Here is a 17,132-nt window from a genome sequence, read left to right on the forward strand (position 1 = left end):
TTATCATAACTGATTTAATTATTCAGGGATAAAATATTTAATTATTTTAATGGATGATTATTTTATAGAAAACAAATAGAAAATAGAAAATAATATATAAATATATACAAATATGTAATGATTGAAATTTATTTACTATTTTTTGGATTTATATATATAGACACACCCAATTGATATTATGATAGTAGAAAACTTCTATCATTAAGTTAATTTAAATTTATAATTTAATTTTGTTGTGGAACTTAGATTAGTAATTAGTGGGATTCACATATTTATTGAAAAGGAGATTTTTTTTTAAATAATTGAAAAGGTTTATTTCCACTTTAAAATGTACTTCTATACATATTAATGTTTTTTGTTTAACTTTTGAAAGAAATAATCACCATTAACCGCGTCTCACAGATTAAGAAATATTCCTCTTATATGTGTGTGCTAATGAGTAAAAGATTAAGAGAAATATTTGTATATTTTTAGACTATATTTAATAAAAAATTCAAGAAAACTTATAGTCAGTCATTTAATTTTATTTATATAAAGTTTATTTATATAAAAATATGAGAATAATAGTTGTAATTTGTAAACATTTATGGGTAATATATATTCTAGGAAGATGTAAACACATTATTATTAAGAGTTGAAAGTATAAACTTTATAAATAAATTTTGAATTTATTAGGATTTCTATAATATAATTATAACAGGATTTAATTTTTAGGCATAGTTAGTGTAACCAAATTTATACAAAGTCCAATTTCGCAAGGTCATAAAAATAAAAACATCTAATTTTTATGTTTATTTTATAAATAATCATTTAAAATAAAAGATAAAATTAAATAAATATATAAAACATTTTATTTAAAATACATCAAAATTATTTTTTTTAAATAAATTAATAACTACATTAATAAGTGCTAGTATTGAAGTCTTCATAGCCAATATGATGATGAAAGAAAATTCTCACCCCTATGTCACTGTACCCAAATTATGAAGAATAAGAGATTTGCTATAGATTAGGGTCATCATTGAGCTTATCTTTTCCGGTAGAAAGGTAAAACACTAAAACCATTACAGATTCTCCCCCGTAATGATTAACATCAATCCATTAATTTTCTAATATTTAATATGTGTAATAATAAGGAGGGTTTAGCTATCATATATGTCCTGAAAACCTATATTAAAACAAAGTGGATTCTATGGTGTAGAAAGGAAATTATTTTTATATGTGTAGAAGGATAGGTGTCAATGTATTAGTAGTTTATGTTGATGACTCTTGGATGGGAAAGAATTAACTAGAGTATACAATTGTTGATTTATTGGACCCACAAAAAAAAAAAAAGAGTGTGTGACATTATATCTATGTCATAGAGACAACTTATTAAGTTTTTTTATTTTAATAAATTAAATAAATATTTTATTTATTAAAATAAATAATTTAAAAAATTATTACCATGTAGACGAGATATATATATTTATAAATATAAAAATATATTTTATAAAAATAATAAAAATATTAATAATTTAAATCAGACCAAACTCTTAAAAATAGAACATTTCAATTAATATGGAAGGTGGACGATCTTAACCGTACTACTTCCATCCACCGGCGTTTTTTATTAGAATTTACACTAAATCAATTCAAATTAATAATAAGGCGGAATTCGAATCTCCAACACTTGCTTAAGCAAATTAGTGAGCTAACCACTAGACCAAGTTCATTAATTAGTTAGTTAAAACCGCCTATTTCTTCTATTATTTTGAAATTGCTCATCTTTTCTATTATTTGAAACTGCTTATCTTTCTTATTATTTGAAATATTTTATTTTTAAGAGTTTGATTTAATTTAAAATATTAATATTTTTTATTATTTTCAAAAATTATATTTTTATATTTGCAAATACATATATCTCGTTTACAGTATAAACAAGATAAGAGATGCTGATGTATTTTCCTAATAATTTTTAAAATTATTTATTTCAGAAAATAAAATATTTATTTAGTTTATTAAAATAAAAAATTCCCACATATTATTTGATTTATTGTTAATAAATATGTATATCACTAATCAAATTAGAATTAAGTCCATTAGATGAAAAAAATTTTGAAAAAAAAAATAATATTTTTTTAATATTAACCAAAATATTTTTCATAGAATTTAAAAAAGAAAAAGATTTGGAGACTAACTTATTTTCACTCTTAAAATTATTACTATTAAAAATGAAATAATGTATAATTTAAGTAATAGGTAATTACTATTCATTTACTGTGGTTAACAAATTTAATTTGTTTTTATAATTATATGTCCTAAATATATTACTAATTATTTTTATATTTTTAATATTTTACATGTTTTAATTTATAAATTGAATTGATAATTTACTATTATTAAAGGTATCCCATTTTTTTAGAAGAAAATATTTAACTTTGAACAAAAGCTAAATTAAAACGATATAAAATGTTTTAGACAAAAATAAAATATTTTTTCAATTGTAATTGAATGAATCGAAAACATTAAGGACATTAAGGACAAAAGTATATTTTACCCTATTATTAAATATTTAAAAATAAATAACAATTTACAATTGAAAAAATATTGTTTTGGTCCATAATATTTGAACAAAGTTCTAATTTTATCCTTAATGTTTAAAACATTTTATTTTTGTCTAAAATATTTTATATCGTTCTAATTTAGTCTTTTGTTCAAAGTTAAATATTTTCTTCTAAAAAAATGGGATACCTTTAATTATAGTAAATTATCAATTCAATTTATAAATTAAAACATGTAAAATATTAAAAATATAAAAATAATTAGTAATATATTTAGGACATATAATTATAAAAACAAATTAAATTTGTTAACCACGGTAAATGAATAATAATTACCTATTACTTAAATTATACATTCTTTTGTTTTTAATAGTAATAATTTTAAGAGTGAAAGTAAGTTAGTCTCCAGATCTTTTTCTTTTTTAAATTCTATGAAAAATATTTTGGTTAATATTAAAAAATATTATTTTTTTCAAAATTTTTTCATCTAATGGACTTAATTCTAATTTGATTAGTGATACACATATTTATTAACAATAAATCAAATAATATACGGAAAATTTTTATTTTTATAAATTAAATAAATATTTTATTTTCTGAAATAAATAATTTTAAAAATTATTAGGAAAATACATCAGCATCTCTTATCTTATTTATACTGTAAACGAGATAATTTTATCCGTATCGAGATATGTGTATTTTTTTAATTTTCATATATCTCCTTACTGTAAACGAGATATCTGTATTTGTAAATATAAAAATATATTTTTGAAAATAATAAAAAATATTAATAATTTAAATTAAATCAAACTCTTAAAAATAGAATATTTCAAATGATAAGAAAGATAAGCAGTTTCAAATAATAGAAAAGATGAGCAGTTTCAAAATAATAGAAGAAATAGGCTGTTTTAACTAACTAATTAATGAACTTGGTCTAGTGGTTAGCTCACTAGTTTGCTTAAGCAAGTGTTGGGGATTCGAATTCCGCTTTATTATTATTTGAATTGATTTAGTGTAAATTCTAATAAAAAACGCCGGTGGATGGAAGTAGTACGGTTAAGATCGTCCACCTTCCATATTAATTGAAATGTTCTATTTTTAAGAGTTTGGTCTAATTTAAATTATTAATATTTTTATTATTTTTATAAAATATATTTTTATATTTATAAATACATATATCTCGTTTACATGGTAATAATTTTTTAAATTATTTATTTTAATAAATAAAATATTTATTTAATTTATTAAAATAAAAAAACCTAATAAGTTGTCTCTATGACACAGATATAATGTCACACACACTCTTTTTTTTTGTGGGTCCAATGAATCAACAATTGTATACTCTAATTAATTCTTTCCCATCCAAGAGCCATCAACATAAACTACTAATACATTGACACCTATTTTTCTACACATGTAAAAACAATTTCCTTTCTACACCATAGAATCCACCTTAAAACAATTAATCTCTACGCACAACTCTTTTTGTTATACAAGTTTTATAAGTCTTGAAAATTCTTTACTTTTAAAACGCACCTTTTCTGGTACGTTTAGTCCACGCGCCTCCTTAATAGATTTATCAATGCGCGAATATATAACTTTCTTTTTCGAAAGGATTTCGTTTTTTTTTCGAATTTCTTCTATGTTTTCTTGTATTCTCTCTTCGATCTCTTTCGTATGTTTCTCTCTGAGTTTTCCTTCACTGTTTACATGCGTTTCTCTCTTTTTTCGTTTTTCTTGATTTCCATTGTTTCTGAAATCGTTTTGAAGATAATAGATAATTCAACTCCAGATTGTCAACTGAATCAAAGCGAAGTGAATTTTGAATTTGAATCCAATGAAGTTCCTAAGGTGTGGTTTAATTCCAGTTAACATTTTTGTTAGTAGTTTATGATTGTGGGGCTGAACCGCTGAATAATGTTTTGAACCTTGCCTGTGAAATTTGCTATTCATTGTTCGTTGTTTAAATTAAATGTAATGTTCTAGTTCTGATAAATTTTTTGTATTTTATATCAGACTTTAAGGTGTAAATCAGAAATATTTGGGTATACTTTAGGAAAGTTTGGGTGTATTTACAGTTTATGACTTTTCATCTGACTGAGGGTGAATTATCTTATTCTTTTAGTTGAATTAGTTGAATTGTTTTAGTTTTTGTTTGATGATGATTTTTGTCATCTTTATAATGGTTTTATAGTTATATTTGCATTCTATAGTTTATGCTTGTTTTAATATGGTGTATTTGGACTTTTTGGGTGTATTTTGCAGCCCTTCTGTGATGTTGATGAGCAGTTTGTTCCCAAGGTTGGGATGACTTTTAACATCCTTAAAGATGCTGCAAAATTCTACAAGGATTATTCAAAAGCTGCAGGTTTTTCTACAAGAGTTCGGAGCACAAATAAGAAGGAAAACAAAATTAAGAATCAATTGATTACATGTAGCAGAGAGGGGAAATAAAAATCAAAAATATTTCCGACAAAAAAGACAAACCCCTCAGCGGGATTAAATTATCCCGCAAGAATTTATATACACATATTGAAGGATATCGGTGTTTGGATAATTTCCAAGGTTGTGTTGCATCATTCACATCCTTGCTGTGCAAATCAAACAGAGATGCTTAAACAGCACAGGGAACTAAGCATGTCCGTGCGTCGTACAATAGAGAATAATGAGGAAGCTGGTATCAGACCAAACAAAACTTACCAATTATTTGTGGCAGCAGTCGGGGGTCACCGCGAGTTAAATTTTATCAAAAAAGATGTGAGAAATTATATCACGAGATAAGTACGGAATGTTTCGAAAATAGACGATGCAAAAGAATTCGAGAAATACTTATTAAGAATGAAAGAAGAATCAGAATTTCTTTTTTGAGCTTGAATTCGAGGACGATCAGTCGATTGAACTTACTTTTTGGGCCGACGCAAGGAGCAAGGCCTGTGAGTATTTTTGAGATGTTATTTCATTCGACACCTCCTAAAATACAAACAGGTAATATGTTGTTCTGGTTTATGATGTTGAATTAATGTTGTTTTATAAATCTACTACAGAGGTGTATATTGGAAATTTTTAAGTGTAGAAGGTCATTATTTGGGTGTACTTAACGATTTTAATTCTGTTTTGTCGTAATCTATTTCAGGTATAATCTGATTTTGGTTCTTTTGTCGGGGTGAATCACCACGGTCAGTCAACATCTTTGGGATGCGCTTTGATGAAAAATGAAGATATTCAATCATTCAAATGGTTATTTGAATATTGGCTTTGTTGCATGGGACAAAATACTCCGAAAGGGATTCTCACCGATCAATGCGCATCGATGCAAAGGGCTATCGAGGCTTGTATACCCACAACAATTCATCGTTGATGTATTTGACACATCATGAAAAAGATTTCAAACAAATTAAACGGCTACAAGGGACATATAGATATCGAACAAGAAATGAGCCATGTTGTTTGGAACTCTCATACCAAAGAATCATTTGATAGGAATTTGAATAATTTTCTGATGAAGTGTGGTCTTGTTGACAACAAGTGACTTTTAGGTAATGTCTTTTAAAATCTGCAACAGAGGTGTAAATTGCATGTTTTTGGGTGTATTATAGTCTGATTTAAGTGTTTTTTGCAGAGCTTTACGAAGACCGTCATATATGGATTTCAATTTACCTCGATCACCACTTCTGGGTCGGGATGATAAGCACACAAAGGAGCGAGAGCATGCATGCCTTTTTTAACAAGTTAATTACGCGGAACAACTCGCTTATCCAATTCGTCAAATAATACGATAATTGTCTCAGAAGCAGGGAGCAAAGAGAGAGAGAATCGGATGCTGCAAATTTTTACACCGTCATACTGTGTGCGAAAAAATTCTCAATAGAAGCCCAGTTTCAACAGGTGTACACTCATCAGAAGTTTAGGAAAGTCCAAGCACAATTCAGAGGGAAGGTGAATTGCATCACAAGATCAACGAACTCCGCTCTAGACTATTCGGTATACGAAGTTGTAGAACAAGTTTCTAACTCAATATTCAATAAGTTTGCGGTTACATACGACTCGGTAGTAGCCTAAGTGAAATGCCAGTGCTTATTATTCGAGTCAAGAGGAATATTATGCCGTCACGCCCTAAGCGTGTTAAGTTTTGAACGAGTAAACAAAGTGTCACCGAGATATATATTAGAACGATGAAGCAAGAACGTAAAGAGGAGCCACACACACATCAAGAGCAATCACGACGAGTTACTGTTGGAGCCAAGAAGCAAGAGGTTTGACGAATTAGTGTTTCGTTCGCAAAATATATGCGAAATTACATCAGAATCCGAGGAACTCACCGCCATTCTGCACAACGCCTATGATAACGTCGTGGTTGAGATGTAAGAACTGAAAGCCAAAAGGAAAGAGAAATGTTTGTTATCTCACGAAGATGCTAACTTGGAATCCGTTAACGAGCTTCAAAGCCCTCCAAGGATGAAAACAAGAAAATGTCCCAAAAATAGACTATGTTCAAAGTTGGACAAACAGATTGCAAATGCCTTAAAGAAAAAAGAAAACGAAAGCTCTAAGCGAGGTAAAAGTGATGTTTTTTAAACAGGGGATAATTGAGTTTATTTTTTGTTAATAGTTTTGCTAATAGGTGAGTTTATTTTTTTCAGTTGAACCTTTTTGATGGCACATCAGTGGTGCAATCAAATTTCAGCCAATATCATGGACATGTTATGAATTATCTGTTCAGAGATCCAACAGCAGGAAATAGACTTTTTGGTGTATGATGACAGTATTTTGGTATAACGATAAACTTTTTTGGTGTATTTCTGCATTCTTTTGTTTTTGACATTTTTCTTTTTTTTTTATATTTTTCAGATGCTGCTCTTTGTGTTAGAAATTAGTGTCTTGTTTATATTTGTTCGTTTTAAATTTACAATCATATACAATCAAATCCTAAAGAGGTTAACAATTCAAATTTCTGAATTCCCATAACTCTTGGATGATTTTTCCATGGAAATATATGATTACTCAATTTGGGTGTATACCAGTTATATTTGGGTGTATTATTTAACTAATTCGGTGTATTAGCAAGTTTGATGTTGTTTTTATTGATTTTTTAAACCTGTAATTGACAGCTTTTGAATACAGTACAGACATTTTATTTATGCAAAAATAATTTATAATAAGATTGGATTAAATATTCACAAACTTTACAAAAACTGTTCAAACTATTCAAAGACTACTCAATATTCAAACTAATGACTGTCAATATCATCTGAATTTATTTGACAATATAGACTTAACAATACTGCTGGCTTGGACAATCTTATTGCTTCGCTTTCCCTAATGGTTGTATCTCTGTCTCGATTCATCTCATGAAACAAAATCTACGAAGCATATTCAACTCTAAAGTAGTCCACCTCTACTTACAGTTTAACAGAATATTCTTTTAATCAACTCCATTAATTTAGTAAAGTAATAGAGAGTTATATAATTTTAAACACAATTACCTGTGTCCAATTATCCTAGTTATACTTCTCCTTTTTAATGTTTTGAGACTCAATTATTTCAAGCCATTTCATTACATAAATAGCACAATCATAGCTGATAACAAAAAATAAATTAGCAAATTAAAATACGACAGTAAGAGAAAATACAATTTCCAGAGAGAAAGATTTATACTCTGTTTTTTAGCCTGAAATATTTATGTATGGCGGTTGAATTTTACGATCGTCTTTCTTGAGAGGTTTTCTCGGCATATACCCTCATTCTGGAAATCACATACCCCTAAAAAAAAAAACAAAGCAAAATACAAGAAAGAATAAATTTAATACCTGATTATACCCAAAGGATCCCATACTACACTTTATTTTGAACATAACTACACCCAAATCCTAAAATACAAGTAACAAAATCAACCTACAACAAATTTATTAAGATTCATTCTGTGTTCAGAGGGACACGTCTTATAATACAGGTCAAGGATACAAAATTTTTTCTTTTTAACATCAGCCACCCATATCCACCAATGCTCTGCGTAGTAAATAAGTACAAATATCTAAAGTATGACCACGTTGAATAGTGTTTTAGTTTAATTGATACATAACTAAATAATTGTGATAAGAAGTTTTAGAAACGAAAACTTACATATAGATGGAACGCCAATTTTTTCAAATCAAAAAAGGTTTAAACATTTTGTAGTCTTCGATTTTAAACGACTTTTTTGTTTTTGGTCGTAAGAATTTGCCGTCCTCATGATTTCCAATAATCATGTTCTGTAGTATTTATAAAATATCGAAAGAAATATTTAATATATCCAAAATATTATACAAATACACTCAAAATTAAATTTAATACACCTTACTACAATAATAAAAGGAGACTATATAATATGCTATATAATATGTAAATAAATTGTGTTATAACATGTGATACTAAATTAATATATGCACGAATAATATTATGATAGATAATATAATTTTCTACATTAATATACCATATTTTACTTATTAATATATAATTACATTATTATATGTGACTAATTTATGATGCATTATTCACTATTTATCACATCAAGATATATTAATTATTAACATCATATAAGTAAAAAATTAACATGATATATTTTTTTATTAATTTTAAAAATATAATTAATACAATAAAATTATTTTAGCGTATACCAATAATTTAAAAAATCATTTTAAAATTTAATTCAAAATTTATAAGTCTAATATAAATCCGGTTCCTTATATTAACTAAAGCCGAAGAATAATAAAAAGTGGAGATAAATGTAATTATAAAAGAAGTTTGGGTGCAAAATGAAATTAGGCATGATTATATGTAAACAGAATTTCAGGGCAAGAAGGTTGTCAGGTCGTCGTTTGCTTTTTGGCCATCTCCCTCTCATCCTTCCTCCAAACGGTGAGCGGTTGGGCGTCATTCATCCTTACACCTTTTGCTTTCGCTGCGACGTCGTTTTCAAATCAACCACAAACCTTCCTTCCTTCCATTCAATCAATTCAACAAACCCTAAACGTTAATTAGGTTTGTTTCTCGCTTCTCGCTCTTCTCTTACCACTAACCTTGTTCCTTTTATTTATTGGACCATTTTTTCTTTAATCCTTTTTTTAATGCTTCGGTTTGTTTCTTCTTGGTTGTTGATATAATTGTATTGGAGGAGACTCAGAGATTGTGGGATTAGACCTTTCTAGGGTTTGTATCTTGGGATCAAGATTCGGTGAATTGATATTATGTCTGTGTTATTGTTCTGGTGGTATTATTGTCTCTTTGGTTTTTGGTTGGTAGATTTTGCTAGTGCGATTCGAGATCTGGGTTTGATTGGTTTTAGGCTGATATTCATGCACTGGAATCAAAAGCGGATTGGAATATTGTTGACTATATAAAATAGTTAATTATATTTGTTCTGTCGTTGTTATCTGAAACTTAGATTATGGCATGATGATACTATTTCGTTAGATACCATCATATATGCACAGTGATGTAGCTAGCATATAAGCTCTTTTTTGTTAGTTTTAAATTTGTGTGATGGTTATGGATGATACTTTAGTGGGAAGTGGTGGTTTTGCTTTTATTTTGTTAGTACCATTGATCAGTGACCAGTGATAGGCTGATAAATTGGTTTTTGAGAAATTTGAGAATTGACATTTTGAAAATTTGCATATGTAAAGGCTCATATGGGTTTGGAATCTAAGCAGGGTTCTGTTGCTATTTGGCAGGTATGAAACTCCAAATGTAGGAGAGCAGTAGGAAGGGATTGTTCTTAGAATATTCTTCTACATTGTCCTCTTTTTAAAATATTACATTGTACCTCAATCCATGCTTTGATTCCATTTTGGATGTTTCATTTCAGTGTATGGACATGGTATAAGCATGAAATGTCTATCATTGACCTGTATAGACATGGTAGAAGAATTTCATTATGAAACAAAGTGACAATTTTAAATTTTCTACTTTTGCCAATATTTCTGCTTCCATAAATGTCTAGCCTCATTTCAGTGATAGTTTTGTGTAGGAAGGCTGCTCTTATGTAAGAATTCGTAATATAATTTCTCATTCAATAGAATATTTTGTCAACTGTTTAGTGCTTTGGATTACTTTTTTTTCCTCCATTAATGTTACAAAATTCATGGTTCACTGGCTGTTCTTTCTCGTTCTAAATTTTGTAACATATAACTGACTTATGGTGGGATTTATTGTTGATTGTATCTCCCTTGGTTTTCAATTTATAGTTCTACTTTTTGACCTATAACTAGCTAAATACATCAAATAATACAGTAATATGCAAAACAATTTTATTTCATAAGTTGAATAAAAGATATATTTAAACAAAACAAAAGTTAACTTTTAATGTAGTTGCACTATCTAAATACCTTGAAGCTTGCTTTTGAAACAGTGAGTTGCTGTAAGCTCCTTGACTGTTTAGCAAATGGACAAGGGACCACCACCTGCCCTCTTTGTTAATGATGGTTCATTCATGGAGAAGTTCAAGCAACTCCAGCAAGAGCAGGAGAAGGAGAAGAATAACAAACTATCAGAGCCTAAACCTATTAAAGTTGTTTCAGGATCTTTGGCTCCTAAAACCTCCATTAGTAGGGTTAATGATACACGGAAAACTTCTCAGGCTGGTTCCAGTGGCAAACTTGCTTTCAGTCTGAAACAAAAGTCAAAGCTGGTTCCACCGCCTGTTAAGTTAGCTGATGATGAAGAAGAAGAAACAGATGCTGGGGATTTTTCAAATGCTGTACAGGCAAAACGCCAAAAAGTTGATCAGGAGGATGGCACTGCACAGCCATCAAGACAACTTGATGTTGGTAATTACTTTCACATAATCTTTGTGCAGGTAGTTGGTTTGTGTTTGATATTCCAGCTTAATGCTGGATTTTGACAGCATTATTTACTTCCACTCTCTAATTGTGATTGTATAAAGAGGATTTTTGTCTTCCTAATTATTCTTTATAATTGTTGCAATTTATTGATTTATTTCTTAATAGATGAATATGATTTACATCAAAACAACAATATTGCATTGGTATAGTCAACTTTACTGAGCAGGACAAGGCTTTAATTGTTTAGATGTTAATATGTGCTATGAACTACTTTTCTCACTTTTTTATCGGTTTCAAATTATTGTTTGTTCCAATGGTTTTTGTATTTGTCTTCAGAATATTTGTTATTTTCTTTCTTTGTCAATTCTGTTTTCAATCTCCATTTATTTGTGCTAATTTTTGCTGGTTGCCTTGGATGTTGGATAAGTATGGGTTTCTAGTTGTTTTACATCTTTTAAAATATCTGAATGAAGAATTTCCTTTGCAAATTACATCTTTGAATACCATATATTTTCACGTGATGATAGAAAAAGGATGAGATAAATATTGCAGAATGAAACTTTTCATTTCATTCACTTTATCCTTCATACAAAGAGTAGAGGAAGAGAAGTTTGGGTGTTGACTTGGAATGTCTTTCTGAAGCATGTTCTAGACTTCCTCTGAAGGTATTTGGTTACAGGAAGGTCATTGTTGTTGCCTCAGCCAGTAGGCATACAGTTGCATCTACAGTATTCTCTGTTTTCCTTTTCCCTTGCTTGAAAATAGAGTCTTCCTTTTAAGTTAAATCATTTCATTGTCGAAGAGGTAACCTCAGTACATTCCTTCTTTGCTCAATGAAGTGAGCATTTCCAATCAGCAAAGAGGAGAAAATGTCTTAAATACTTTTGTGTCATTAATGCAGCTTATGCTTCAACTACCTATCAAGAATCGTGTATTGGCACGCCAGCTACAAGAGTAATTTTCATTCCATTGTTCATGCTCTTGGTATTAATCAGTTTTATAAGTGATATGCAGCACCCCCAACCCCAAGTGATCCAATGGTGAAGAAAGTTGCTGACAAATTAGCAAGTTTTGTGGCTAAAAATGGAAGACAATTTGAGGACGTTACACGCCAAAAGAATCCTGGGGATACCCCTTTCAAGTAAGTTTGGAGTGTGATCATGGCCCTATTTCATTGATATTTTGTTTATGATTTCTAACTTCTGACTCTCTGATGTTTTATATTAATGTGCAGATTTTTATTTGATCCAAGATGTTCTGACTATAAATATTATGAATATCAACTTGCTCAAGAGGAAAAGGCCCTTGCACAGTCCAGGGAACCACAAGCAAATCATAATGGTGAGTTTTTGAATATAAATAAATTATCCAAACCATGTTAAGATGTTATGCAATTTCCTTTTGAGAGATGGATAGATGGTCCAAAAAGCTTTTCTTATGTAATGCTTGGGATATCTTTATCTTTTCACGGTTCACATTATTTATATTAATTTGGCATGTTATATTGAACAGTTACATCCTCGGGAGGTACAGGCATTTCATCGTCTAGACCAACAAATGGCCCTCAGAGATCATCTCAGCAGCTTTCAACCTACCAAATCCCTGCTTCTGCTTTATATGAAAGTGCTGAAATATCAAGGGCTTCTGGATCTTCGACTCAGGCATATTCAGCAGGAAGCACTGGTAAGGGATATCAGTTTAGATTGTAGTTTTGAATGTTTACTATTTTTTCTCTAGCTGTTACTTTGATTAATTAAAAGTTGCATTGCATTTATTCCCTCCATTAAACATATGGATTTTCCAATTTCCTGAATTATTTTGTTTAATTACATTGCATTTATTCTCTCCATAAGATATAAAAGGACTCTTAATTTCCCAAATCTCATCATTGCTTTTGGTGAGAAACTTGTTGTCAGTGCATGCGGTTGTATTTCTGTTGCAGATGAGCCTAGTGGATCATCAAATGCTGATTCTTTAGCACTAATGGAGTTCTACATGAAGAAAGCTGCACATGAAGAGAAGTTGCGACAACCTAAGCAGTCAAAGGATGAGATGCCCCCTCCTGCTTCTCTTCAAGGTTCATAATTGGGTGTTTGTTGATCTTGTATAAATTTTAGTATTTTAGTCACACTGTTTGTGTACTCTTTCCTCTAATGGGAATAATCTTCTAACTGCTTCCTTTTGGGGCACAGCTTCTAATAAAAAAGGCCATCATATGGGTGATTACATTCCGCAAGAAGAGCTTGAGAAGTTCTTGGCTAGCTGTAATGATGCAGCTGCACAGAAAGCTGCAAAGGAGGCTGCAGAGAGGGCAAAAATCCAGGCTGATAATGTGGGCCACAAGCTTTTATCAAAAATGGGTTGGAAAGAAGGTGCTTTATACTTTACACTCTTTTCACTTTACAAGTGGCTGAATAAACTTCCTTGTACAAGTTGCTAAAATTGGCTCAAGCAAAGCTCTAGCTAGTATCTATTGACGTGAAGTGTAACCAACAAGTCCTTACCCTAGAATAAGCTGAGTGATCTGAATAGATAATTTCTTATCTCTCATATCTTGTGCCCTAATTGTCAATCCTTTTATAGGATTCAATTTGGAGTGGATCAAACGGATGGTAGCCCTATAACTAGAGGTCAAGGGAAACCTCAGAAAACCTTTGAAGAAATTGTTAAAGATTATAAATTTTTTAAACATAATTTTTTATTATAGGTAACTTAGGTGTCAGTAGATCTATCTATATAGATGACTTCATCTAGCGAGACAAGGTGCAATTGTTATTGTCAATCCTTTCTTATGCTAACATTCCCAATCATGTAATTTCCAGGTGAGGGTCTAGGTGGTTCCAGGAAGGGTATTGCAGATCCTATAATGGCAGGCAATGTTAAGAAAGATAACTTGGGAGTAGGTGCTATCCAACCTGGAGAGGTGACTCCGGACGATGACATATATGAGCAGTACAAAAAGCGGATGATGCTTGGCTACCGCCATAGACCCAATCCTCTGGTAAACAACACCGTTTTGGTTGTTAAAGATCTTGGAGTGCAATCATCTCAAGTTAATGTAGTCTGTATCTGCATCCTAATTTTGTTTGTTTTTGCAGAACAATCCTCGGAAGGCATATTATTGATCATTGCGGAGACGGAGGGAACCTCATGTCAGGTCTGTTATGGGAAATTGCATCCTTACAGGTTAATGAAGTAATGCTGTGGTCATAGGATTGTATGAACATTTTACTCTATCTAAGCTTTTGTTTGTTTTCTTTTTCTTTTTTCCGTGAGTAAAAAATGTGTTTTGGTTAGTGTTTGTTTCTATAGCAATCGCAGTAAACAAAGAATAATGCAAGTTTTTTGAGCTTTTTGGAGCATGGTATTTTACTTTATCGCTGTAAGGTGCTTGCTATCTTGGTCAAGCATGTGTTCGAATATTTCGAATATAATTATGATCTAAAGTCTAAATTTAAAAAACCCGAAACTACAAGAAGTTCTCTTGAATTTAGACGCTTTTTTTTAACCCAAGCTTTGTCTCCCACCGATCTGATCTCTTTGTAGCTTGGTCCAAGGATGCTACATTGCTAAGAAGAGGTAGGTTATAATTTATAATTGCTGAGTGGGCTCAAAAGAAACCCAAGGCATAAAGACAAAAAAGCAATGGATACAAGTTACACTAAGAATATTCTTTCTGTCCCTCTGGATTATGTAATTGAACAAGATGCCGAAGAGCATTGATCCTAATGAAAAAGTTGTCTGGATTGTGTTAACTTAAAATTTCCATAAAAACTTATTTTTTAAAACTTAAGCTTCATTAGGAAACCCATCAGCAGCTGCTGTAGCAGCCACATGACCACGTTCGTCAACCACCCAAAAGAAAACCCTTTTCCACCCTCATTGGCAACTTTCTTGGCAATACAATCTTCAGCTACGACAGCAATTCATAGTGGTTCCAGTACAAGATGTCTAGTTTGTAGCTGGAATCATCGAAATTTACTTATGTTTGATGACATGTCTGCTGCGTAATGTTGCTGTCACTGGTGATGTTCCAAAAAAAAAAAAAAAACCAATAATACACACCTTGAACAAATTTAAATCAGTATTTCTTTTGGGTCTTGGAAATCATAGTTGTTTCTTTTTTTTTTTTTTGGGTCAAGAATCATAGTTGTTTCAAAGGGCTGCCAAATCCTTGGCCCGCTATCTATGCTGCTAAGGGTATTTTTTTTTCTCCGAAAAGAGCTATACTCTTATGTGATATTGGTCTCTCAAACTAAAACTGTATGTGGTAAGCGTAAATAGTTATAAGTGTCAATTTAAGGCCTTACCCCCAAGTACAAAAAAATAAAAAAGCCTTACCCTATTCGAATATATTAGAAGGGTATGATGCGGATATGACAACATAAAGGTGAGAAAATAAGCACCTTAGTGGGGAAAAAAGGTCAATTCCGATTCCACTTATCTCCTCTCTAAATAGTTTATATAATATTAGAAATTTCTCTGTTTGTAAAATTAAATTATACGTTAGCTGATTTGACATTTAAATTATATAATATTTCATGATTTATATATTTTGAAATAAATATAGCGCTAACCTTTCTTTTGTAGAGTTTAGTGTTTTTTTTTGTCTGTCTACGTATAAAGAAAAGAAAATAAAAACAAAGCCTATTAATTGGCTTGATTGTTGTCTAAGTATATGAAATAACAAACTCATTTGACATATTCTTCCACATTTAAAACAGTATTTTTAGTCATAAAATCAGGATACAAGTCTTTCAATTCTAACTTAGAATATCAAATTAAAGAATATCACTTATAAAATACCAGGAAAAAAAAGAAAATATTATCTAAAAATATGAGAATAAAAATAATTTAGCCAAAGAAAGAGTTAAAAATAAACTGAAAAATGCAATGAGTATTCTTCCCCACTTTTCTAATCACAAATGAGAGAAATTCCCAAATATATTTACAAAATGCCTACTGTTACGGTGGGTAACCGGAGATAAATGCAATGGATGACGTTTGATGGCCCAAGCGTATGAAGGAGGAGAACTCCGGACGTATCTGCAACTCGGGTGGCTCCGTCCGACTTGCGCGCGGAGTGAATGGGGGGTGGTGCAAAGACACTCCGATGCCTAAGTTGCAAGAGTGTGAGCAGGTCTAGAGAGTATTGGACTTCGAGATACCTGAGTGTCAGTGTATTGTAGTGGTGAGCCAATAACCACCGTGGCGTAGTGCCGTATCTTTAGGGTGTTAACCGTCCCATTATCTTGGGGAGGTTAAGATATGGCTTTGTGAAGTGGTTAGAGAGATTTCGGGGGCGGTTACTCATTGAACGTGTTTATCTGCGGCTAATCTCATAACCGACTTTCATACTAAGTCGTGGTTGACACCGACTTCCTAAGTGGAAGCGGTGCTTCGCTAGGCTTAATCTATTGGATCAGGCCTTTTGGTTGGACCTGGGCCCTTAGCATTGGGCCAGGGTATGAACAGTGCCCCTACTTGAGCCCAAGATCCCTTTAGGCTTGGGTTCAAGTATTCAACTCGGTTCGTAGCCGACTTTCACAGGTTTTGAAACCGACGTGATTTTCGCGACCTTTGTTCTGACAGTTACGTCAATTCAAGCGTCGTGTCCGTGGGGAAGCGTTTAGGGATTGAGGGCTTTGGTAACGTGCAATCTCATTAATGACTGCCTCGTTTTTCCATATGCCCCTTATCCTATTTATAAATACTTTCCCTCTCTTTTGTTTTTCCGTTTCTGCAATCTTTCAAACTTTTCTTGCTTTGC

The 17,132-nt window shown here is 31.0% G+C and overlaps 1 protein-coding gene across 1 annotated transcript; it reads left to right on the forward strand.

Annotated features, from left to right (window-relative positions):
* Nucleotides 1–9,344: 9,344 nt before the first annotated feature.
* Nucleotides 9,345–14,762, forward strand: LOC130944493 (SURP and G-patch domain-containing protein 1-like protein). The gene is made up of 9 exons (XM_057872831.1): nucleotides 9,345–9,560; nucleotides 10,930–11,347; nucleotides 12,377–12,503; nucleotides 12,597–12,703; nucleotides 12,875–13,045; nucleotides 13,305–13,439; nucleotides 13,555–13,734; nucleotides 14,185–14,363; nucleotides 14,461–14,762. The coding sequence occupies exons 2-9, from the start codon at nucleotides 10,963–10,965 to the stop codon at nucleotides 14,485–14,487; spliced, it is 1,311 nt and encodes a 436-aa protein (XP_057728814.1). The 5' UTR covers nucleotides 9,345–9,560; nucleotides 10,930–10,962; the 3' UTR covers nucleotides 14,488–14,762.
* Nucleotides 14,763–17,132: the final 2,370 nt, after the last annotated feature.

The sequence above is a fragment of the Arachis stenosperma genome, chromosome 8 (genome assembly GCF_014773155.1).
Source record: "Arachis stenosperma cultivar V10309 chromosome 8, arast.V10309.gnm1.PFL2, whole genome shotgun sequence".
NCBI classification, from domain to species: Eukaryota; Viridiplantae; Streptophyta; class Magnoliopsida; order Fabales; family Fabaceae; genus Arachis; species Arachis stenosperma.